The 23791-nt window shown below is 38.8% G+C and overlaps 2 protein-coding genes across 3 annotated transcripts; both read left to right on the forward strand.

The window, feature by feature from the left end:
• The first annotated feature begins 578 nt into the window (after window positions 1-578).
• Window positions 579-13705, forward strand: LOC149113796 (uncharacterized). Of its 2 annotated transcripts, none has more exons than XM_089286423.1 (3): window positions 579-946; window positions 8871-9038; window positions 12004-13705. In XM_089286423.1, exons 2-3 carry the CDS (start codon window positions 8912-8914, stop codon window positions 12951-12953), a joined length of 1077 nt encoding a protein of 358 aa, XP_089142549.1. In that variant the 5' UTR covers window positions 579-946; window positions 8871-8911; the 3' UTR covers window positions 12954-13705. The 2 variants fall into 2 exon arrangements, with proteins under 2 accessions (XP_089142549.1, XP_089142550.1); XM_089286424.1 differs by having other exon boundaries at window positions 12007-13705.
• Window positions 13706-18446: 4741 nt separating this feature from the next.
• On the forward strand, window positions 18447-23682 carry LOC110040125 (BTB and MATH domain-containing protein 36-like). The gene is made up of 3 exons (XM_020745312.2): window positions 18447-18550; window positions 19620-19911; window positions 22513-23682. The coding sequence occupies exons 2-3, from the start codon at window positions 19653-19655 to the stop codon at window positions 23016-23018; spliced, it is 765 nt and encodes a 254-aa protein (XP_020600971.2). The 5' UTR covers window positions 18447-18550; window positions 19620-19652; the 3' UTR covers window positions 23019-23682.
• Window positions 23683-23791: the final 109 nt, after the last annotated feature.

Below are 23791 nucleotides of genomic sequence, written 5' to 3' on the forward strand. Positions count from 1 at the left end.
CGTGAGATGGCATACGAAAGATATATCAACAAGCATTTGATAATATCAAAATATCATGATAATATCAACATTGCAAAATCTCGGAATCTCACAGTTATTTTGATATTTTGATACATCAAAATATCATGATAATATCAAAATATCACCGTGAGATGGCATACAAAAGATATATCAACAATCATTTGATAATATCAAAATAATATCATGAAAATATCCAGGTCTCAAAATCTCAAAATGTCACTGTTAATTTGATATTTTGATATAGTTATCATGATAATATCAAAATATCAAAATCTCAAAATCTCATAGTTAATTTGGTATTTTGATATTCTGCAATCCCGCACCTTAGTGGAATAATTCGTCCGTAGGCGAATTCACAACAACCATAGGAACGAGAGCTCTTGTTCGTTCGTCGATGCTTTCCACATAGCTTATATGTATTTCTCGACAGACCAACGAAACACAAGTAAAACCCTTCACTGTAACAGCAAAATTCTCCTTTGAAACGCATTGAATATAAACTAACTAGGTACTCTTAAAAGCAGAAGCCACGGAATCCAGACAAGTGTCAAAGCACGCTATGGTTTCATTCAGAGAGCGTGGAATGAATGATGACGTCACGTACGCAGTGATAATATAAGCCTAAACCAGATGTATCATGGGATACTATTCGATCGTCGTCTGGCATTCTCGTAAGAGCCTTGTTTCGTCGTCAATCTCGCGGTGTCTACGAGTTGTTGTGCTCCTGAATGCCACCAGAAGGAATAGAAATCTTCCACCGTTTGGCTCTAAGAGAAAATAGTGGATCTGGAAATCGTCACTATCGTCAACGAAGCGAAAATCCATGTACCATTTTTAAATTCGACAGCCACTGATCATATCCAGTTGCCAACAGAACCCCAATCTTTAACAACGCATTAACCAGCTTCAAAGGAAAATATTGAAAGTAAGTTCCATTTGTAACAAACCCTAACAGCTTGTTATTAAGATGGTTGCCATCCATTCGGCGGGCCAATGTCAAGAAACTGTAAGGGAGTATAATTCCTTTCTCAAACCGGGTACTATCCTCTTCGCAAAATTTAATGAAGCTAATTTTGTTCAACATTTTTTGAAACACCGAGAGCCCATCATCCGCAAATACAATATCAAAGCCAGATGTCTACAAATTATTTTAATATTAGGATCTCTTTTTCTTAAATCCCCGTAAAACAGAAAATTAATTAACTAACATCTATATCTGAATTGTAGTTCGATTCTCCATCAGTAGGGACGGATTGATCGCGAAGCACAACTGACTAGACTACTACGTACTGTTCGTAGAAAACCACAGCAACTTTCTTATCAAAAATGTATCTCATATACAGTTTAAAAACTGAGCGGAAAGGTGTAACATTTGTTAACATTATTCGAATTATTAAATCAGTCTTCAATTTCAAACAGCACTCGTTGAACATCAACGAAAAGTCACTTTATAGCGCGTAAAACTATAATTTAAGTCTGCATATTCGTGCTACACTCTGGCACCAACTGGCACATAATACGCACATCATTCAAACATATCTCACAAGAAAGTAAAATTCATTCCTACCGTGAACACCTAATACATGTCCAACCATTCACAAGCGAGATCTTCAACCATAGTGTTAAAATAAAGGTTTTATGTTATGTTTATGTTACAGACAACGGATGGTTCCATCGGTCACGGAACTGTAAATATAGTTTTGGTGCTCGCTTTGTGCCAACATACACCCTCCGTCTTTATATGTTACTGAAGATCCGGCGAAATAATTGCTATTGTTTCGTATTGAGAGCCACATCCAGTACATTAGGTTCAGGGGTTTTGGAAATTAAGAACTGACAAGCCGACATGAACGGTTATATAATTAGCCGAAGCAAAGCGACGCTCAGTAACGGTTGATTTGACACAACTTTTAATAGGGATGATTAAACATTTTAAATTTTGGTGGTTTCGATAGCTTTGCTATGATCTTTGGTTTAAGTAGCCACTTGATTTATTTTGGCAAACAATTTCAATCCTTTTGGCTCGGTGATTCGGCGGTCTAAAGGCTTGAAGGATTCACGACGATAACTTCAAATGTTTGCCAAATGCTAATTTTGGTATTAGCTGCGGCTGAAAGTGTAAAGCATACTTCAGCATGTGGCTACTGGCTCAACATTTAAGCATAATCCCATCAGGAAAGAAATCACTACTTAAAGAAGTGAACATAAGGATTTATTAAACATGGTTATTTTTGCAAAAATAGCATTCATTATCGGGCAAATAAATTTCTAACATGAAATGATGTTTCTTGAGTGGTTCAGAAGGTATCCGGTCATTTCGCCCCATGGTCATTTCGCCCTCAGTCATTTCGCCCCAGCCAAAAGTCACTTCGCTCCACAATCGAAGTCACTTCGCTCCATACAAGAGTCACTTCGCTCCATACAAAAGTTACTTCGCTCCATGATATAATTAAAGTGTATATATGCTTACAAGATTGTCTCTATTTGCCTAGCTGATGTTATAATCGTCCCATTTATAAATACGATCTTAATGACATGTTTGTAATTGTTAGTTTCACTCGCCCTAATCTCTCTCTGTCCCCCACGCTATGCCGATGTTGTTGATGCGCTCGTTGGTAATGCGCGCTCCTTTATCGATGGCCGATCGAATTTCAGAAACTGTAACCCTGTAGAGAACTTAAAATGCGACCGAGATCGTGGCGTAGTTTAAGTGCGATTAAGTCTAAATATCTTTGTCTGATTACGCGCGTTGTTTAGCATTCACTTGTAGCACTTACACAGCAACAAGGTCAAACAAAGTCCGTTGATCGATCGATGGCCGACGTATTTGAAAAACTTTGAAAATCATCCAACGACTTTTACCCTGTAAAGTTTCACCCGTCTGAAAGACCTTTTCAGTTATATTTGACCTTGACGTAATTAAAGAGCTATTAAATCTAAATATCTTTATTTGATTACGCGCGTTGTTTACCAGTATCTTGTTCAGAAGCAAGATTGTGTGCAACAGTGAAATGATCCGGCTATCTTTAAAACTGCGAACGGGGAATCGGGGAATGGGAATGGGAATGGGAATGGGAATGGGAACGGGGAACGGGGAACGGGGAACGGGGAACGGGGAACGGGGAACGGGGAATCTTTAAAATGGGGAATCTTTAAAAGCAGGAATCTTTAAAATGGGGATTCTTTAAAAGCGGGAATCTTTAAAATGAGGAATCTTTAAAAGCGGGAATCTTTAAAATTGGGAATCTTTAAAAGCGGGAATCTTTAAAATCGGGAATCTTTAAAAGCGGGAATCTTTAAAACGGGGAATCTTTAAAAGCGGGAATCTTTAAAATGGGGAATCTTTAAAAGCGGGAATCTTTAAAATTGGGAATCTTTAAAAGCGGGAATCTTTAAAATGGGGAATCTTTAAAAGCGGGAATCTTTAAAATGGGGAGTCTTTAAAAGCGGGAATCTTTAAAATGGGGAATCTTTTTTAAGCGGGAATCTTTAAAAGCGGGTGCTTTCTTGTCAACCACTGTTTCGACTTTCCGTCCTTGTTCCTGGTTTTTGTGATAAAAACGGCTCTAAACGACCCTTCCCCTATCACATCTTGTTCGCCGAGATCATTCCACTTAAACTGTGGAAGACCTTCAAAGCGACCGATTCTTTCTTCTTTAAAGTGAATGCAATGGGCACTTTGAAATTGTCTTCGCATGACTGCATGGCGTAGAAAGAGGTATCATTAAGCACACAAATGACGGATTATACGCGAAATTCGCCGCCACATCGTTCAGGCATCGAGCATTGAATTACTTTATTGCTGGTTTTCAGTGTCACGCCGTTCAAAATAAATCATAATAAAAAATCAAAACAGTTCAAATGATAAAGTCCAGAATCTTGAAGAGAAAGAAGGTAAATATGCAAAGACTTTCGCCAAGATTCAGGTCACAGCAATGTTTCTTACGCAAGATATGCGGAGAAATTTTTTACCCAAATTTATAGAGATTTTGATGGAGACGCCATGCTGGCGCCCATCCGGATGGCGGCCGGAGACCAACAGAAACATCTGTCACTGAGTTTTGCTACAAAAACGTGAATTTATCTCTTCAGGAACTCAAAAACATTTTAAAAATAATACTTTTTTTAATACATGAACTGTTCAGATAGCCAAATTCCGCGAAATAAGTCACTCTTTTAACCAACATGACAGCTTTATTGCCCGTCATGTAAATGCCGCGTCACGCAAAAGCTTAGAAATTCAAGCGTAGTCTATTACAAAACCAAGAACCCACTTGGAGCGAAAATTTGTATGAATATTAGTTTCCAGCTGCTCTTATACTTCATGAAAGTAAAATCTCAGGATGATTAATAGTTTTGTAGTTTGAATTTTAGCGACGTCATGTGAACCAGATTTAGGGGACTGTTGATTTATTGATTAAATAACCAAAAACGTGTTTTCCCTGCCATATATTTGTCGTTAAGTCGTAAGTCCTTCCATTAGCACATGATAAGGCTACGACAAATATACATCGCTGTGAAACGAAGTTAAGATAAATCCAGGCGGTTCGATTCTTTGGACGGCGGTCTAGCGGATCTCAAAGAGTGAGAATCGAGATTTGAACCGCTCCACTATCCCGCTAAACCGATGTGCTTTAATAGCGTGCAATATACTTACAATAGATAAATACCACAACTGTCTCTGTACCTGTTGAGTTGATACATGTGACAGAATAAATAGCTTCCCGTGGGAAACTGAGAGATTCTCGTTGACTTCTAAGTAAAGATTAACGCTATTAACTATTCCCCATTTTAAAGATTCCCGCTTTTAAAGATTCCTCATTTTAAAGATTCCCGCTTTTAAAGATTCCCCGTTTTAAAGATTCCCGCTTTTAAAGATTCCCCAGTTTAAAGATTCCCGCTTTTAAAGATTCCCCATTTTAAAGATTCCCGCTTTTAAAGATTCCCCATTTTAAAAATTCCCGCTTTTAAAGATTCCCCAGTTTAAAGATTCCCGCTTTTAAAGATTCCCCATTTTAAAGATTCCCGCTTTTAAAGATTCCCCATTTTAAAGATTCCCGCTTTTAAAGATTCCCAATTTTAAAGATTCCCGCTTTTAAAGATTCCCCATTTTAAAGATTCCCGCTTTTAAAGATTCCCGATTTTAAAGATTCCCCATTTTAAAGATTCCCGCTTTTAAAGATTCCCCGTTCCCCGTTCCCCGTTCCCTATTTCGTTCCAACGTTCCAGTAAAACTGAACATGCACCAGTTAATCACATATGAAGCTCTCTTCTTGTGATCAATAAATAGAGCATATTGGTTATTGACTGTAGCAATTTTTTAACTCAAATTACAATGCAGTATACTAGGGAATGCAAAGCCCCCAGAGAAATGGTGCATAGCTGAAAGGTCCTCCATCCTAGATTTTTGTGATTGTTATAGATGATGAATAATCATTTGTTTGGAAATGACAAATTTAAAATTCAGCAGTTTTGACGCTCTAAGTGTCAAATTATTTAAGACCATAACAGTCACTTGCTATGTGCTTCCTACTAACCCAAGTCAAATGATGCTCAGTGGTTCCTGTATATGACATTCTAAATATCTGTGATGCAGCTTACAAGATGTCTTTGTCACTGGCTGTAAACCTAAAGGTTTTGGTTGAAACATGTTCAAGTAATTGGATTTCAGTGCAACCTGTGTCTTTAAAAAATTTGTTCATACTTGTGTCCAGGACAGTGTAAGTGCACAACATCTGGTCCAAGCCATTGTCAAGGATTAATTACTAATTAGACCCTTAGGCCGCAAGGGCTACGGGTCAATAGCCCATGAGGCAAAGCCGAATGGGCTATTGACCCGTGGCCCTTGAGGGCGAAGGGTCTAATTCTTTTAGTATCATCCTACTAGTCGGACAGAAAAGGCAGTAATAAAGTTAGCAAATGCAAGTTGAACAAATATTTATTTGGGAATAAAACGAGAGAAAGCGTCACGCTCGATCGCGCCAATTTCGCTACTCGAGGACTATTACTAATAGTCCTCTAGTAGCGTAGCCAATTAAAATGCAGGATTTGCATTAGTCCACTAGTTGGGTGATACTAATATATTTTATTACTGATGTGTCTAGGAGACTATTAAGTGGTTAGCGTACATTTATGAAACTTAACAACATTATATCTACTATCAGGGTCATGTTGTTACACGTCAGACAAATAATGTAAGTTGATTTATATATACTATTTGCCATGACTGAGGCATCAACAACTTTACCATATGATTCATGGTGTTCTGGTTCAATACTGATCGAGAAGATATATCAAACACTCGAGACAGTGTTGGCTATCCAAACACCTCGAATTTCGTCAAAAATACTCTGCTGTGCGTCGTATTTTCAACTCTCTTCTCGATGTTTGGATATCCCGGTGAAACACTGTCTCTCGTGTTTGACATATTACAAACTGTTTACCTTCTGGCCGGCGTTGACCAAGGAATATTCCAGGATATGCTAATGCTTCAGAGTTTCATCTCTAAATATAATAAACAATCTATTACTGATGCTATGTTGACATCAACTGACTTTTTATAGCATAACGGGTGCCAAAATATACGCTGGCTAACTAAACATTGCTTCAGCAGAAGGTAACACCTGCAAGCATTTCAGCTTCATAATTACTTTATTGATCTTGATCTCCTATTGCTTTTTTAATTGAACATTATTGCTATGCGCATTTATTGCTGCTCATGATTGAATATCCCATACAACATTGCTAACATTTTCATGTTGTTAATTTCTTCATTGTATATGAAAAACTCATTCTGGATTAAAAGCAATCCCATCATCTCCATAGATCGAGATTGATATTACTCGTCAACCAATCATCAGCCTGAACTGCCTTATAAGTGTTGATATCCAATGACAATGCAAAACATTCTTTTAAATGCAATTCTTGGTGCTAGCAGCATTCTTATTCATCGTTTGTGGAAATATCATGCCATTAACAACAAACAGCACATGGAGTTTATACCTTACCACATGTCTATAGCATGTTTTACAAACCCGGTTCAACATCATCAACACTTGTTTCACTACAAAGGTGTTCAACAATGCAAGGACCTTCTTAGCTTTGTCATATTGAGTAGTGCATGCTTATATAATAACAACAAATACCAATATACGGTGCCCGAACCTTGGGTAATCATCTCATGAAACTTTGAAATAGTCAACTCAATATTGGTTTTCGGCTTTGTTCTTTGTTCTATGGTCATGTATGCAGAAAGGTTTGCCTTTTGATCAGAAGCCATGTTTTGTCTTTGTGGTTATATCGCACTCTTGCTCTACCTTTTGCACTTTGATCAGATGGCATTCATGTTCTGTAAAAGTTTGCCCTTCTCTGAAAACCAGTTGCCTTTTTTGCCGTAAACGTTGATGAAGCCCCTGAACATGATCATGTATTAAGACGTACCATGTCATATCTTAAACACTTTGTATTAATCAATCGGGACTATTTAGCAAATATTGAACATCAGCAACTCTAATTTCTAAAATTACAACTTGCATCATTCTATAAATGATATTCTACTGCTCTAAGTAAGAAGTTTCCCATTCCTCCGACTTCTAGTGTCCTTAATCCATGTCTGGGCAACCTTCCAAAAGTCTGCTCAAATATCAATATGACATACTGGATGGTTTTCTATCTCTTACCATCACTGTTTGTTTCACAAATAAGTGTTATACCTCTAGTGTCCTTAATCCATGTCTGGGCAACCTTCCAAGAGCCTTCTCAAATATGACACACTGGATGGTTCTCTCTTACTCTCAAAAAGTGTTATATTTTCACATTTCACAGCAGACACAGCTTTCAAGCAGGTGTCAGTGTCCAGCAAGCTATTTTGCTTCGCATGTACCTACAGCAGCTAGCAAGCATGGATGTTGTGTTATTTATTGTATCTTTGAATCTTTAATATAGGGAAAGTAGCATTTCTACCTTTGATGTATTTATTGCTACTATTGAATTTCAATTTGTATTTTTCGTTTCTATTGTAGCTGAAAAACCCACTTAGGGAGCTTCAATAAAGTTTGTATTTATGTATGTATGTACATTTGTGATCAATAGTACATATAGCATTTCGCAATGCTGAACTGTACTAATGCCCATCTCACAATATCGCGATCGTTTCCGCGACCTTTTTCGCAGAAAATTCTCTCCACGCCTTCAAGAAGCCTAAAATCTCTTTACAAAGAAACACTCGCTGTGCACATTGTTTGAATGCTGTGTGTGATTACTAGTCCAAAATAGGACAAACATATCATAAATAAACTCTTCAGCCTGAAAACTCGAGCTCCCAACCAGAACGTTTACGTTGCGCGTAAGTAGTCAATAAAAATTGGCGAGAAAGGCAGGAGTTATCCTAACTTGTGGCTACGATACCTAGCAAGAGTAGCCACAAAAAAGGCAGATAGTTTCACAAACCCTTGAAAAACAGTTCAGCCTAGAGAACTGCAGCAGGCCCTTGTTCACTTTGCATTTTTGTTCTATTGTTTTTGCTTTTCATTTGCTTTTTGATTTCCTTCGCAAATTCTGCAACCCCAAAGATGAAAAAACGTACTGCTTTCCTAGTACAATTTACAACAAATATAAACTCGTAGAGACTACAAATTGCTACAAATTGTTAGCCTTTATAAAATTTACCCGTGCGTATTTTTTTTCCAAACTGCGCTCGAAATCATGTGACTGCCAATTGGAATTGGTCGGTTCATGACATTTACGGTTAACCTTATTACGTCTGTTGTAGATGTTAGGGGTTTATGGTGTTACATGCTGTACATTTATAGGTTCATCACACTATATAATTCAGTATCTTTCTTTTTAAGGTTTTGTGCTGGAAAAAGTCTACTACTAATCTGCTGAAGTTATGAAGAAAATAGAATTCCTGAAGTTGTTTACTGCTCTCTTTGTTGGATTGTCTTTTTTGGCTATAATTATTCTTTCACGCTGGAGTTCAACATTTAAGTTACGTAGACTGGATGCAAACTATACAGGTAAGAAAACCTTACATTTTTTTTACCTTCAAGAATGCACAGCGAATTCCTATTAACATCAGTGTAAAGTTTAGTGACCTTAATTGCCATAGGATATTGAATGACAAATTTTGTGCTTCGTTTCCATCGGCCGAGATCTGCAATTAACTCTCTTTTGCTGTCCTTGCACAGGCCCTTTCGATTACATCATTTCGTATCATACTCTAATTAGTTTTAGTAGAATTTTACTAGTACACTAATGCAAATGCTGCAATCTGATTGGCTGAACTACTCGTATACTATCAGCCATTACAGTTCACCACTACATTTTCTCCGATTCTTATTGGTTTAAATTGATCACGTGACGCGATATTGTTCATCTCCGGAAAGACACTAGGGAGCTTAACCAACGACGATTACGAAACCGAGGATGACGCTTAGTAAAAAACGAACCTATATTTTACAAGCGAAATTCGCGATTGTCTAGATCTGTTCAGTACGCCAGTGGCTCTAAAAACGTGCTTAAGCTAAATATGGAACGACGGAGTTCAGTTCCAAACAGAAATACGAACAATTAGCCGTCGTCGTCCACGTTTTGTAGACGACGCAGAACTTGCTCATTTTACGTTGTTGTTTTGCAGACGACGGCAAAGAAATGTACAAAGATTTATAACGGACATGCATAGCTACTGTTTTTCTCATTAAACCTTTTGTTTGGTGACGTTCTCGTTGCCGTCGGCGTCGTGGTTTGCTTAAGCTCCCTACTATAAGCCCATAGTGCCCGTCCAAGAAAAATACCCGGATGGATAGTACTCGTCCGAGAAAAGTTTTCTGTAAACAAGCGGGCTTATAGAAAAGAAGCAGCTGAAATTGAATTATATGGGGTTTTTATCTGTTTTTTATTCTCAAATTTTTTCTTTGGCTTTTCACGGCTTTTATCGTAAAAATTTCAAAAAAATTAATGCGATTTTTGAACTGGCGCGCGGAAGAAATTTAATGGTGAACAATAAAGACAATAGAGTGTTACTGTCTAGGAACTATTGGTCTGATAGTTGCCCTTGGAAATTTGATGTTCTTAAAACTTGTATATTTGTTTTAGGAACAGCAAATTTCCGCAAGGCAACTATCAGCCGATAGTTCCTCGACATAAACACTCTATTGTTTAATTAGGGTGCAGTGGCTGTCGGTCGTCCACCAAATGCGACGTTTTTATCGTTTTTCCGAAGTTTTGGAAGAAAGTTAAGATGTAAATGGATAATTAAATTCCTGGGAAGACTGAAAGAAGGACATTAACAGTTTCTTGAGTTAAAAATTTGAAATCATTGAAGAAAGAGTGCGCGGACGTAAAAGCAACTACAAATTTACCAATGACAATTCAATACGTGCGATTTTGTTAAAGTGTAAAGTTCAATAAAGGGTAGAAAAATAATTGGAAACCATTATTTGTGTTAATTCAGTTAGAATTCTACTAAAACAATTAGATTATTGCTCTCGATTTCTATGAGGCGATAGTTGATTCGGCCTTCGGCCTTATCAACTATCACCTCATAGAAATCTCGAGCTCATAATCTAATTGTTAAATATGGGTTATTGACCAAACGTGAGGTCAAGAGATATATCTTATTAGATGTTTTGATGTGTAGTATCACTGTATATTTTCACGAGTTGTGCCGTATTTTGACGAGCCCTATCGGGGGCTAGTCAAAATACAAACAACGAGTAAAAATATATATATGTTATTAGATGTCTTGGTGTGTAGTATCGCTGTATATTTTTACGAGTTGTGCCGTATTTTGACGAGCCCGTAGGACGATTCAAAATACAAACAACGAGTAAAAATATACAGCGATACTACACACCGAAACATCTAATAAGTGATTTATTATCCAAAGATTTCTTGTCCCAAAATTCTGACTTGCCAAGCTCTTTAACCTTTTACACGGCCAGGAGGAATGAGACGAGTAGAAATATCGTGTGATATTTATACTCGTTTCGGGCGTTATTTGTACTCTACGAAGCAGAGTTGGATAATAAAAAGCGATACTACACACCAAAACATCTCATAAAAGATTTATTATCCAACTGCTGTGGTCAATAAATTTATCAATAACAAGAGGGAGAGTGTGACAGTTTTGCGTGCGCTCGCCGACCTGTACGGCAAACAGGTTTTTTTGCTGTACAAAATAACTGTACAATATCGCTGTATATTTGCACTGTTATTTGGACGGTATTCGCTGCAGTTGGATAATAAGGCTGGATATTAGCCAAGTTCTTCTTTTGGGTGTTTGTTGACCGTCACAGAGTCTAAGTCCATAATGACACGCAAAAGAAAAAAACAAAGAATGAGGCCAATACCCAGCCATCTTGACCTCACGCTTGGTCAATATAGAATCTCTTATATGGAAACAGAACACTTTTTGGCGGGACACAGCGGGTAATCCTGAAGGGACAAGACAGCGCCATCTTGGATTCGGATTCAGTTCATTTTGCCCGTTCACGGAGAGAGCCATATATTAAGAACTAATATTGACAGTTAATTGGTTTTTGTAGTTTGCATGATAGCGTTTCCTTTTATTTCCTTAAAAAGAAAAGCGTACCAAATCTACTGTTATTCAGACATTTTTTCCGACAGATCTTTCCTTTACCAGTTGCCGCAATATTTCTCTATATACGGTCAAACATAAGTATAAAGCCTGGTATCCAAGATTCAGTAAACCAATCAGAAAGTTAGAAAGTTGTTTTTTTTCTTAAAGTACGTAACTAGTAACCTTTACGACTACTTAGAAAGCTACAGCTAACAACCGAGCCCCCTCCCCTCCCCCCGAAAGAGAAAATTGGAGCGAGCGTCTCTGTAAAACCGTTGATAATCGCTTTCAAGGCCACGTGACTTTTCCCGGAATGTGTGTGAAAGAAACTCTAATTTATTGTTCTAATAGTCACAACAAAATCAATTTTCTTTGTCGTTCTCTTCTGATCTTTGCTAAAGTAGTTACTTCAAGAGTTGCCCACTTCCGTGAAGCCGAATCCAATTCGACAGTAACGACAACAAGTGACAAGTCAATTTCTATAACTTCAAAGCCATTCATTTATCTCACTCAAACCGAACAATGTCTTCCTCAACACTTGGCCTCATCGACAAGGATCGGAGATAATAAGACCTGCAACTGTGACGTAATAGTACTAAGTTACAAAGAGGAATGTCAAGACGACAAGCCATCACACATTTCCTATGTATTTGCCAAAGAAAGCACCTGGACCACAGGGCGAAATCTGCTTTACTTTGTTGCCATAGAGAGAATACGTCACTACCATTACTACATCTTCTTAGATGATGATGTAGATCTTGGATTCAACTGGTTTAGTTCTCAAGAAATGAAGAGACTGACACCGTTTAGAGCCTTTGAACAATGGCTTTTGGATGATGAACCAGCAGTTGGTGTTGTAAACTATAACGATAATGGTAAGGCGCTTTTGGAAAGAAGACGATTGATATGTGGTATCAAAGAACCACCGATAGTCGTTCCAGTGATATGGTTCGATGCTGTCTTTAACGCTTTTCATCATCAGTCCATCAAGCACATTTTGCCCTTTCCTACACAATACGACAAAGACAGTTGGTGGATCTCTCAGTTACATGTAATATTTGCTGCAGAGTTGATATTCCGAGGCCAGACGCTCGAGTATGTAGCTATAACTGCCTCCAACGGACAACATCGTGCTTATCCACAGGGGGACAAGATGTATTCCGCACGAATGCCTGTCATTATCGAAGACATTCAAAACAAGGCACCTACAGCTCACCAAAACCGCACCTTGTTTCAGACATTAAAAACCAGTCAATTAAAGAGGTACAGCGAGACTACAACCACCTACTGTATGAACACAACACGCCGCCATCCGATTGTGCCATACTCACATTTTGAAGGCCAGAGCTGAAAGACATAGGTAATATATAGAGCATCTGACCACAGTTGAACATTGCAATATCGCACGTTAGGTCTAATGTTAGGTATTTCATCGTCGATCGTAGAGACTGGCTTGGTAAAGGCTTAAGTTAAGAAAAGATATTTTAATCAACTGCCTGAACTTTGGATTATAGAAAGCAAACGTAAGATGAAGTTTTAGTGTATTAGCCTAGTTGCTAGCTACGCAAGGCTGTTGAGTGGCATATGATGGAATATCCTACGAGTCACTTGTATTTTCTCGGTGTAGGCAGAAGCCTCTATAACAAGTGGGATATCGATCGAATAAAGCGCGTGCGAAAGGCGAAAGCAAAGCACGACTCTAGTTCGTATAGTGTGATAGTCCGGGTGAGGGTAGTTCTGGAAAATTAAACTGTTGTTGGTGACTGACGTTTCGACAACCTGAGCGGAAGTCATCTTCAGAGTCAAGTAAATAGTGTTTGTCGACTTATAACACCATCGACTGACAAACACTGTTGACTTGACTCTGAAGATGAGTTCCGCTCAGGTTGTCGAAACGTCAGTCACCAGCAACAGTTCTTTTCAGAACTACCCTCACCCGGACGATCACACTATACAAACTACTGATACTCCCGGGTTCAAACCATTTACTATGTAGAGTACGACTCTACAGTGCAATACGGGATCATATTGATCTAACATGGTAAAATCGCGTAATAATCAGAATAGTGGGATATTAAAATAAAAGATGGTTTATACTTCCCAGTACGCTGTCATGTTAAGGGAGCTCAGTCACGGCATTTGAGTTATTTTAGCCACGTACAAAATTGCCTTTTAATTGAAGGAAATCTGAAAGTAGTAGTTTACTAAGACAGAAAAACACCAAAGAGATAATGATGAACCATAAAGGAACAATAATGGTTAAGGGTGTGAAGAAGATTAATGCGGAATGCACCATCCAGTCGAAAGGCTACGCATGGACAGAGATGGAACACTTGGCCAGGGACCGGGGGTAATTGGAAGCGATTCGTCAGTGGCCTATTCTCCGAAATAGAGTGTATAATATAAGCTTCAGATCAGATCACAAACCATGAACTTGATAAAAAAAGAGGCTAAACTTTTCGAGATACGTGGAGGCGCGGTGGTCTCATGGTTAGTGCGCTCGTCCCCGGATCGAGCGGTCCGGGTTCGAGCCCTGGCCGAGGACATTGTGTTGTGTTCTTGGGCAAGACACTTGACTCTCACAGTCCCTCTCTCCACCCAGGAGTATAAATGAGTACCGGCGAAGTGTTGGGGAAACCTAACAAATTGCGGGGGAGTGACCTGCGATGGACTAGCATCCCGTCCAGGGGGAGTAGCAATACTCCTAGCCGTTTCGTGCTACAGAAACCGGGATAAGCTCCGGCAGTTGTATGCCAGTCGGCTCCAAGGCTTCTTTTTTTTCAAGATACGCAAATCGCGTGACGTAGCTACCTTAAATCGTTGCGCTCGACGAGGGAGAACGTTTGCTGATCTATCGAGATCTTTGTGATCACGTTGGTCTCCTGCAAACACAGTCAGACGAATTCATCCATAGCTTCCGTTAACGCAAAACGGCAACACTTGCCCATTTAACAAAATTAGCTTTTCAGGACTGAGACGACTAGCAAGCGAATCGATTTTTTTTTCGAGGCTAGTTACAAAATACGGCAATTTTTATTCTTAAATTTACCTAAATGAAAACCAAGAAATGTACTCGGGTTTTCCACACCTGTCCTACAACTACATGGACTTCAATAGGGAGGATTTTCTGTCGCGTAGATTACGTTTCTTGACATTGAAACAGACTATGACACTTTGCCAGTCTCAAAGGTAAAGAAACATTAAGAAAGATTGCAGACATAAAAGATAAGTAAACTAACTGGTTAAATTTAATTACCCTGCGAACTTGCTTGGGGAGCCGGGGTACTTGCAGCTACTACGCGCAGTTGGAACACTGACGGTCGTCCCGTGGTTAGACAATGCCATACGAAACCATTCATATGAAAATGTGTTCCGCCTACAGATTCATTTCCATGCAGTCAAACTCATTTTCACATGAAAGGAATCGCACAGGGACTCGTTTTGAAACAGAGGCACAAGGTATCTCGGAAAAGTCCTATTCCTTACACGCGCGTGAAGTGGGAACCCGAAAAAGTACATTCTCGACCCCTTTTGCGCATGACTGATAAACGGACTAGCTTTGGGGTGAAAACAATCTCGTTCCCAGAGTCTTCGTTCCCCTTGACCAGCGGTTGGAAAACGAGAGCTCTGGGAGCAACCATTTTGAAATAACTGAATTCTGCCCATCCCGTTTCACTGGGCAGTCTGCATCTATGGCGCAGGCCTGAAATGGTTGCTCCCAGAGCTCTCGTTTTCCGACCGCTGGTCAAGGGGAACGAAGACTCTGGGAACGAGATTGTAAGAAAGCTTAAAGATGATTTCCAAAACGCACACAAACTCTCGAGAATGCGTAGTGCGGACTGGAAATCATCTTTAAAAGCATGATGAATCTACTGCCAAACTTCCAAGCGCCGTTTTACCTTCAGCGTGCGCGTGTGATAGACAAGGTGAATAATTTATGTTGATTTGAAATTCAACCGAGCATCCCGAAATACGACCACGAGAACGACAAAAAACAAAAGGTTTGAGACCGAGGCCTCGTCCAGACTGCACCGGAGAAATTTGAAAACTCAGTTTTATTTCTACGGTTAGGCCTATCGTCCACACTAACGGAGCTTTACGAAGACGCTCTTTAAACCGGATGAATTTGACAACGCCGACCTTTCGTTTTCGTGTGGATGGAAATATAGGGTGATTTTTGTTTTCCTTTTTGCAAAAATCTTCGTGTTGGGTGGCAACGAACTCGATACTGCGTCGTCTGAGAAAAGATGTTAGGGAGCTTAAGCAACGAGGACGGCGACGCCAAGGACGACGCCTTGTCAAAAGTGAATTTATATTTTACCAGCGAAATTCGCAATTGTCAAGATCTGTTCAGTGCACCACTGGTGTTTCTCAGGGCTGAGCTAAATATGCAGTGGCAGTGTTTAATTCCAAATGGAGATCCGAAAAATTAGTCGTCGATCGTTTGCGTTTTTCAGCCTACGCTGTCGCAGAACTTGGTCGTTTCACGGTTCTTGTTTTGCAGAGAACGACAAAGATTTTTTTTTTTACAATAACTGTCTTATTTCTCGCGCGCTGATTGGCTTATTTTTATCATCAATAAGAGTACAGACGGATAAAATTTTAATTTATGCCAGCTTTCAACAGTTCAGCTTTCAGCTGTCGAACTGTCAACTTTAAACCAATGGGATTTTATAGAATTTTTTAAGTAGCCAATCAAAAAGCGAGAAAAGCTATTGACAGTTCGCGTCATTTTGAATAAAATTCACTTATCTTTGTTTACGGCAAGTTTATGGCGTCTTTACCCTCATTTATTTCCGGCATTTCACAATTTTGGGGTCTTGTTATTGTGGCTGTGGAACCACTCGCCTTTGACAATGTTATGACACAATTTATTATCAATAAGAGGACAGACGCATAAAAAACTGACGTCAATTTGTTAAATAACATAGCCTTAGCGAAGTGTGCGTTCTGATTGGCTAATACGCTAGATCCATTTCCCCGTGGGTTGCACGCTGACGTCAGTTTGCTTATTTGTACTTTTTTTCGGCAATTTTTATCATCGATGTTGACACTTTGTAAAACTTAATTCCTATTTTTCTTCTCCTGAAATATGGAAAAATCTAATAATTCTTCCCGAGATGAGGACTATTATTCCTGTGAGAAACCAAATTTCAAGTTTAAGTTCTTTGCCGAGCCTCCACATAAGAAATTTACAAAGGCACTCGGCACTCGGAGACGGATCAAAAAAACAACAAACTTGTCTGTATCAACTTTTGGAGGTTAGTAATACCTTGCGGGAATTTTAGAGCGAATTTTTTAGCGATTTGACGACAATAAAATTCAGCACAAGCTTTGTTTGTTTAACTTTTCTGGCATCGGAAGCCATTTAAATGCTTCCGGCGAACAAAACTTAAACAAGAGAGCTTTAACAAATCTCTGTTTGTGGAGTCTTACGTACGAAATCCTTCTGTTCCAAAAACGTTAAAGGTAAAAGTTTTTCTGAGCTTCAATAAAAGAAGTTTTATCAAACATTGGTAGCCTCTGATGAATTATTTCAGTTCCCGGGTTTTAGTTTTGCTCGAACGCTCTCGCGCTATCGTGAATGAAGAAACAGCCGCTCGAAGGAAAGACTGTGAATCGTCCACAAATATAAGCTTACATTTCTGACATTTTTCTTTAGGCCTCAGTCTTCTGTTCATTTAAGCTCATTTTACCAAATAAAGAAAGTCACAGAGATCATTTTTAAAAGCCATTCATGTGTTCAAGTTCAGCCTTATACGCGCAACTCATCAAATTTTTAAAAACAAAGTTGAAAGGAAAACGTAACCCACAAACCTGCTATTGAATGAGAGCATCTCAAACAGCTCAAAGCCAGGGGTATTTGTTCGCTTTCTTCTCCACTCTCGCTTTCAAAAAATTTCTGGTTCTATATTGTTCTTTCCTTTTGCTGAAGAGGCCGTGAAGGACAGAGACTTCAACCACCAAAAGCTTCAACCATGTGCAGTTTGTTTTGAATTCTTCGTAAAACTGATCCAAATTTAAACTTAACCAATTTTTGAGAAACGCTTTTACCGACTGCAATTTTCGTTTGTTGTCAGCTTGATATGTAGGTTAACTGAGCAGTTTGAAATTTTTTGTTTGCCCGAGAAGCTACTAACTCGCCGCAATCCAAGAAAAATTTTGGTGTGTCGCTTTGTCAGATTTTTGAATGAACATTTTCGCGCGGTTTATCGCGCTTTTGACTTCATGTAAGCCGGACGAGATTCAAGATATACTATCTCAAAAGTCTGGCTGTACCACAAAATATAGGTTTTAAAACTCACAAAAACTCGTTTTTTATTCAAATCGCCATTTTTTGTCTTTTTCCTCAGGAGTAGTTGGAATTTTCGTGGCAGATTTCCAGCTGTTAGCACAGGCCATTTCCTAGTTGCCTTTCGCATCTTTTTATCTGAAGATTGAAATATCTCCAATAAGGGAGAAAAAACAACAACAAAAGAATAGTGCGTGGTATGCTTTACATAATTGCTGTTCCGTGGCTAAAGGGTGACATAGGAGTGCACCTACGTCTTCGTCTACTTGCGCTAGTAAGTCTTCAATTATCCTCTTTTGAACAAGAGAAAGATTATTATTCTTCGTCTCTTTCTTTATGGTAATGAGGAACAAAAAATTAATAGCCTCGTTTCAGTTAACTTGAAATTCCAAAGATTTTGATTACATCTGGGAAACAACCTTGTAAGTAGATTCCTGTCTCCGTAGTAGAAAAGGGTCGGATATGTGTAAAAAAACCAACATATGTATGCCAGACGGACCTATCTATTCCAAGGTGTGACATTTTGTTCATACTATACGGAGTGTAAACTGGTTTCTCTGTTGTACGCTGACGAACTTGTGATCGAAGTTGATCTAAAATGGCTGAAAATGACTGAATATGATCTATAAAACGTCGTTTTGATAGCTCATCTTAAGGTAGGAGAAATAGTATGATCGTCATTTATATAGGGAATAGTTCTTAATTTGCTCTTGTCGACATTTTCCGCACGAAACCATCTATATTGAGGCCGTCACGATGAAAAGCAAATGTAATAAATTTTACGCTATCTTTCACGGCAAACATTTATTTTAGAAGTAAGCTTATGTAAGCTTAAATAGGAATCAACCTCTTTTGCTACAGTATATTTAGATCAATCCAGCAAAATTTACCATGATGTGTAAGATTGAACTCTGTTCCATGAGGCAGTGCATTACTGCACCTGGGAGTACAAGACTGGATTAATTTATTGTATATAAAATAGGTACTTGAAATTTAACAGGGGAATGTCAAAATAAAAATGTCAAGCGGTCAGTCTATAGTGCAGACGGCAGACCAAGGGTAAAATGCAGACTGCAAACTACAGACTTGTGAGTGGAATCGTGTTTATCACTTCCACTGAGCAGGACTTAAAAAACCTTGAATTCCAGTTTGCCCTTGGGAGAAGTAGCTCTAAAATTTTGCTTGCCCTGGACAACTCTTAGTTTGCTCTGATAATGATTTAATTGGCAGACGACTTACCTGATCCCTTGCCCATCGAGCAAGTGAGAGTGAAAAATTACTTGGCTTGAAAGAAAATCTACCTGTCCCGGACAACCAGACGGCACTTTTTTCTAGCCCTGAAACAGGCTAACCGAAGCATTATTTAGGCTAACCTGAGTGATATTCAGGCTAACTGGAGTGATATTCAGGCTAACCAGAGTGATATTCACGCTAACCAGAGTGATATTCAGGCTAACCAGGATGATATTAAGGCTAACCAGAGTGATATTCAGGTGATACTTATATAGCTATATAGCCCAATAAGGGAGTACCCCTCCTACTTCACAACTTTGTGTCAGCCTTGCAAAAGCAATTTTCTTTTCTTTGATTAAGCTTAAAATGTCTCAATTACCTGAGTATCTGAGGTACTGCGAGTACCTGAGGTACTGTACTCGCAAGTTTTTGAAGTTACTGTTGCAATGATATCATAGGTGACAATAAACATGTGTGAAATTCCTTCATTAGATATTTGCACGGTCCTCATGCTTCAAATTAGATATGGACCTGTTCTGTAATGGAGATCAGTTACCAACCTTTTCCGAGCCATGGAATTTCAGTGAGACTGTCTTGGTGGCAGAGGACAAAAGATTTCATGTTCATAAATCCATTCTGGCCATCAGTTCTCCTGTGTTTAACACAATGTTCCAGTCTGGCTTTAAAGAGGCAACGTCAACTGAAATACCTCTTCCTGGGAAGAAGGCGGAAAAGATTTATGAACTACTGTGTATGATCTATCCATTTCCTGTGCAGATTTCAGGTAAGGCATTTGTTTTAGGAGCAAACCAGGGTAACATTCAATCATTATTGATAAACATACACATGTATGTACAAGCACACGTACGCCCAACTACAACAGCAGCATAGCATTTGACTGAGATTTTTATGAGCAAATAATCAAGGACATGCAGGTACCATAGACTGCTGCTTATAAGCGCTCCTGCATATAAGCCCCTCTGTCTATAAGCCCATCCAAAATCCTTTACGGAGTTGTATAAGTTCAGGGCTTATAAGCAGCAGTTTATGGTAATTATGTGCCTCTAAAGGCCAGTGGCAAATACCTTACTGCACCTTTTTTTCATCTACCTGATGTTTTTACAGTGTATAAATAGTGATTAAAGATTAAAGATCAAAGATTTAAAGATTTTTAATGATACAGGGACCCTGCTCAGTCAACAGTTTCTAAGTTTTTTCACTGTTATTAACCATCGTAGCGGACCTCTCAGAAAACAGTTATGTGTTTAAACAGATTCAAATATCATGTCTGTGGATTGTGATTGGTAAAGTTTCAGTCCATTTTGTTGGGTTTCTGTTAGGATGATTGGCAGCACAATTCTTAGTTAGGTTTTGAACTTCAGAGGTTATGTGTTATTGAAAGGTGCAGTAATATTGGTTATTTTTTTATGGAGAGCCTTTTTCTTTAAGTGTTTATCAAACAATGATGAAATAGTGAGACAAACTAATATCAATGGCAGGACTTGAGCACTCAAGTCAGCCCTTCATTAATTTTCCTTATGTTATTATTTTTATATTTTGGTTTGTGTTGTCCAAACCACAAAATGAAAGCTATCCTCGAGCAAACTGAGTGGAACTGACTGCAAGAACACAGAGAATGTGTTAACTAAAATATATAGTGAGTTAACCTGGTCTCAGTCATTGTTCCCTCAAATGAAATGTCACGACGAGTCCTGGCTCAAATCCTGACTTGGTATTTAGGTATCCTCAAAAAAAGCTGAGATGACTAGAACTAATTTACAGTGGGACCCCTGCAATTTGAATTCAGTTATTTTGAACTCCCCGTTATTTCGAACTCAAAGTCACTTTCCCTGGATATGCACTCTTGGTTATTTTGAACTCCTGCTACATCGACCTGTTTTTCGTTTCCGTCTAAGAGTTTGAAATAGCAGGGTTCAGCTGTACTTGAATCAAATGCTACAATAAACATAAACCCTTAATTGAGCACAACCAATGATCTATTCAGCAACCCTGACTGAAACATAATTCTTTATTGTACTCAGCCTTTGTAATTGGTAGGATGTAAATAAATGTATTGTAAATTTAATTTATTGTTATTAAGTGAAACAATAATAATTGTTATCAGCTGGTGATACACAAGTCTGGTCTATTCAACGGACCAGACTTGACAACATCATCAACTGACAAACACTATTCACTTGAATCTGAAGATGACTTCTGCTCAGGTTTTCGAAACATCAGTCACCAACAACAGTTCTTTTCAGAACTACCCTCACCCTGACGATCACACAAGATGAACCACTGATACTCGTGGGCTCAAACCATTTACTACATGTAATATAGTTATTCTAAAAAATAGAAAAAAAATCGAAAAAAGTCTTGTTTTAGCAGACGAGTTATATGATAATTCAGTAGGGATGAGCAAAAAAAACTCATAAGATGCCTGACACCACTGATAAATTAGATATAGGGCTCAAAAGGCTCTTAAAAGTGAGAAATATTCGCTGGTAATCTAAACGTTTCGGGCTTGGCTTACTGAAGAAGGGCTAAGCCCGAAACGTTGATTACCAGCAGATATTTGACACTTTTAAGAGCCTTTTGAGCCTTATATCTAAGTTATATGATAGGCCATTTCTGAATTACGTTAGCCTCTTTCTCAAAGCGAGTCTTGATGCCCATCCTTTCATATGAAGATGAGATTTCATTCACCTGCAAATTAAGCTCATTTTCATATGAATGATTGTGCACCAGGCCTCGCTTTGATAGAGAGGCTTACAGCAACTCAGAAATGGGCTATTAAAAGGGGCAGTTAAGAGACTACAATTTTACGTATTTTTTAAGCTGAAAATAAGGACATCATTTTCCCTTCCAAGGGCGCCAGATCCATGATCATGATCTATCAGAAAACAGGCAATAATCCGAGAAACAGTCAGATTTGTAGATTGCCAAATCTACAAATCTGACATGGCGAATCTTGAAATGATTAGCCTAATGTTTTTTCTTAGTTCGTCGTTTACAATCCTTGTCAATCTTCTCCGTCCTTAACCATCCTTGTTTCTTTATGGTTTATTATTATCTCTTTGAAGTTTTTAGACTATCTTAGTAAACTTTTATTGTCAGGTTTTCTTCAATTAAAGGTAGTTTTGCATGCGGCCAAAATAATTGAAAATATCGTGACTGAGCTCCTTTAAGTGATAATAAAATGCAAGCTAAGGTTTTCTTCAAGAAAATAGTCACTAATGTTAGGTGGAGGAAGAATGTCAGATAACCAGTCAAGATAATTAAACTTAAATGGATTAAGCTTATAAAGAGACGTCCTGTACTTTGACTGTGTAGAAGCTTTTTTTGGTGAAATCTACTTTTTGTTTTAACTGAATTGTTACAGATCAACATGATGTGAGAAGCTTGCTCGAGTTATCCCGAGAATACCAAATCACAAAGCTGGCAACTCGCTGTGAAGAGCGCCTTCTTCAGAAGCAAAGTTCCGTCGAACTTGTAGTCTTGGCGCAAGAATTTTCACTCAAACGGCTCCTGGAAAAATGTCTGGCTTCTCTTGGCAGAATGAACCTCCAAGATCTGAAGAACTGTCCCGGTTTTGACAACATTGAAGCCGAGAATCTGGTTTGCCTCTTGAACAACCACCTTCGTTGGCTGAAAGAGCAGCACGCCCGAGAAATACGGCAGTTACGAGAGCAGTCGTTGAAGGAGAAAGCGCGCATTTTGGAGATCGTTAACGAGCTGAACAGTTGCTGGGGCTACAACAAACTGCCAATCAGAGGTTGCGCGTGCGCATCGTATACCAAGTCCTGTGACAATTGTAACACGGTACTCGAGAAATACGTGAAGACAAAGTGTGGGGAACTTATTGAAGCGCTTCAACAGAACATCTAGTGAACGGACTTCCCTGTGAGAACAGAAACCGGTTTGATTTATAAATCATGTGCTTTTGTTGCTAACGTTCAAGTTGTAGATATTTTCCCTTTCTCGCAGACTGTACATATATCTTGTTAACCATGCGTGAGGGCCATTCAGGAAGAATATTGACCCGAGGTGTTGACAGTACGGATACGGCCGATATTCTTTTAGTGCGGTCTCGGCAAGTTTGGTTAGGTTGAAAAATGTTTGACCCGCAAATGGAACAATCTGATTGGTTGATTTTGGTTATTAACCTAAGGTAGTCGTTTAATAATAACCTCTCACTAACTGAGCGCGAGGGACGTACTGGGGAATATTGACCGAGGGCCAATATTCCCGAGTACGGCTCGAGCAAACTAGGTTAGTAAGTAGTTTATTACATGGCACTCGGGCCATGATTGTTTATTCAATGTTCCGGCTTTCGAACACACAAGAAAGCATACGTTTTATGACCGTTTTGTATGTACCGTCCGTATGGCAAAGTCCCGACCAAGAAAGAATCAATCAGAACGCTCCGATTTAGTTCTTGCCATTTACTAATCTAGGACAAGAGACTATGTTTCTTGTCTGGGACATTTTTCGCTTTAGCGCAGTGTTTGTAAATGAAAATTGTATTAAATAGCAGTATTATTTCGGGGCATTGGCTTCATTTATTTCATTCGTAAAATGATGAAATGACTCGCAGTTGTGTTTGCAATAATGCAGTTGCCAAATAAAAGACTTAAAAGACTCTTGGGCTTTTCTGGGCC

This window comes from Orbicella faveolata, unplaced genomic scaffold, assembly GCF_042242905.1.
Source record: "Orbicella faveolata isolate gen_17 unplaced genomic scaffold, um_ofav_v1 contig_14, whole genome shotgun sequence".
In the NCBI taxonomy this organism is placed as follows: Eukaryota; Metazoa; Cnidaria; class Anthozoa; order Scleractinia; family Merulinidae; genus Orbicella; species Orbicella faveolata.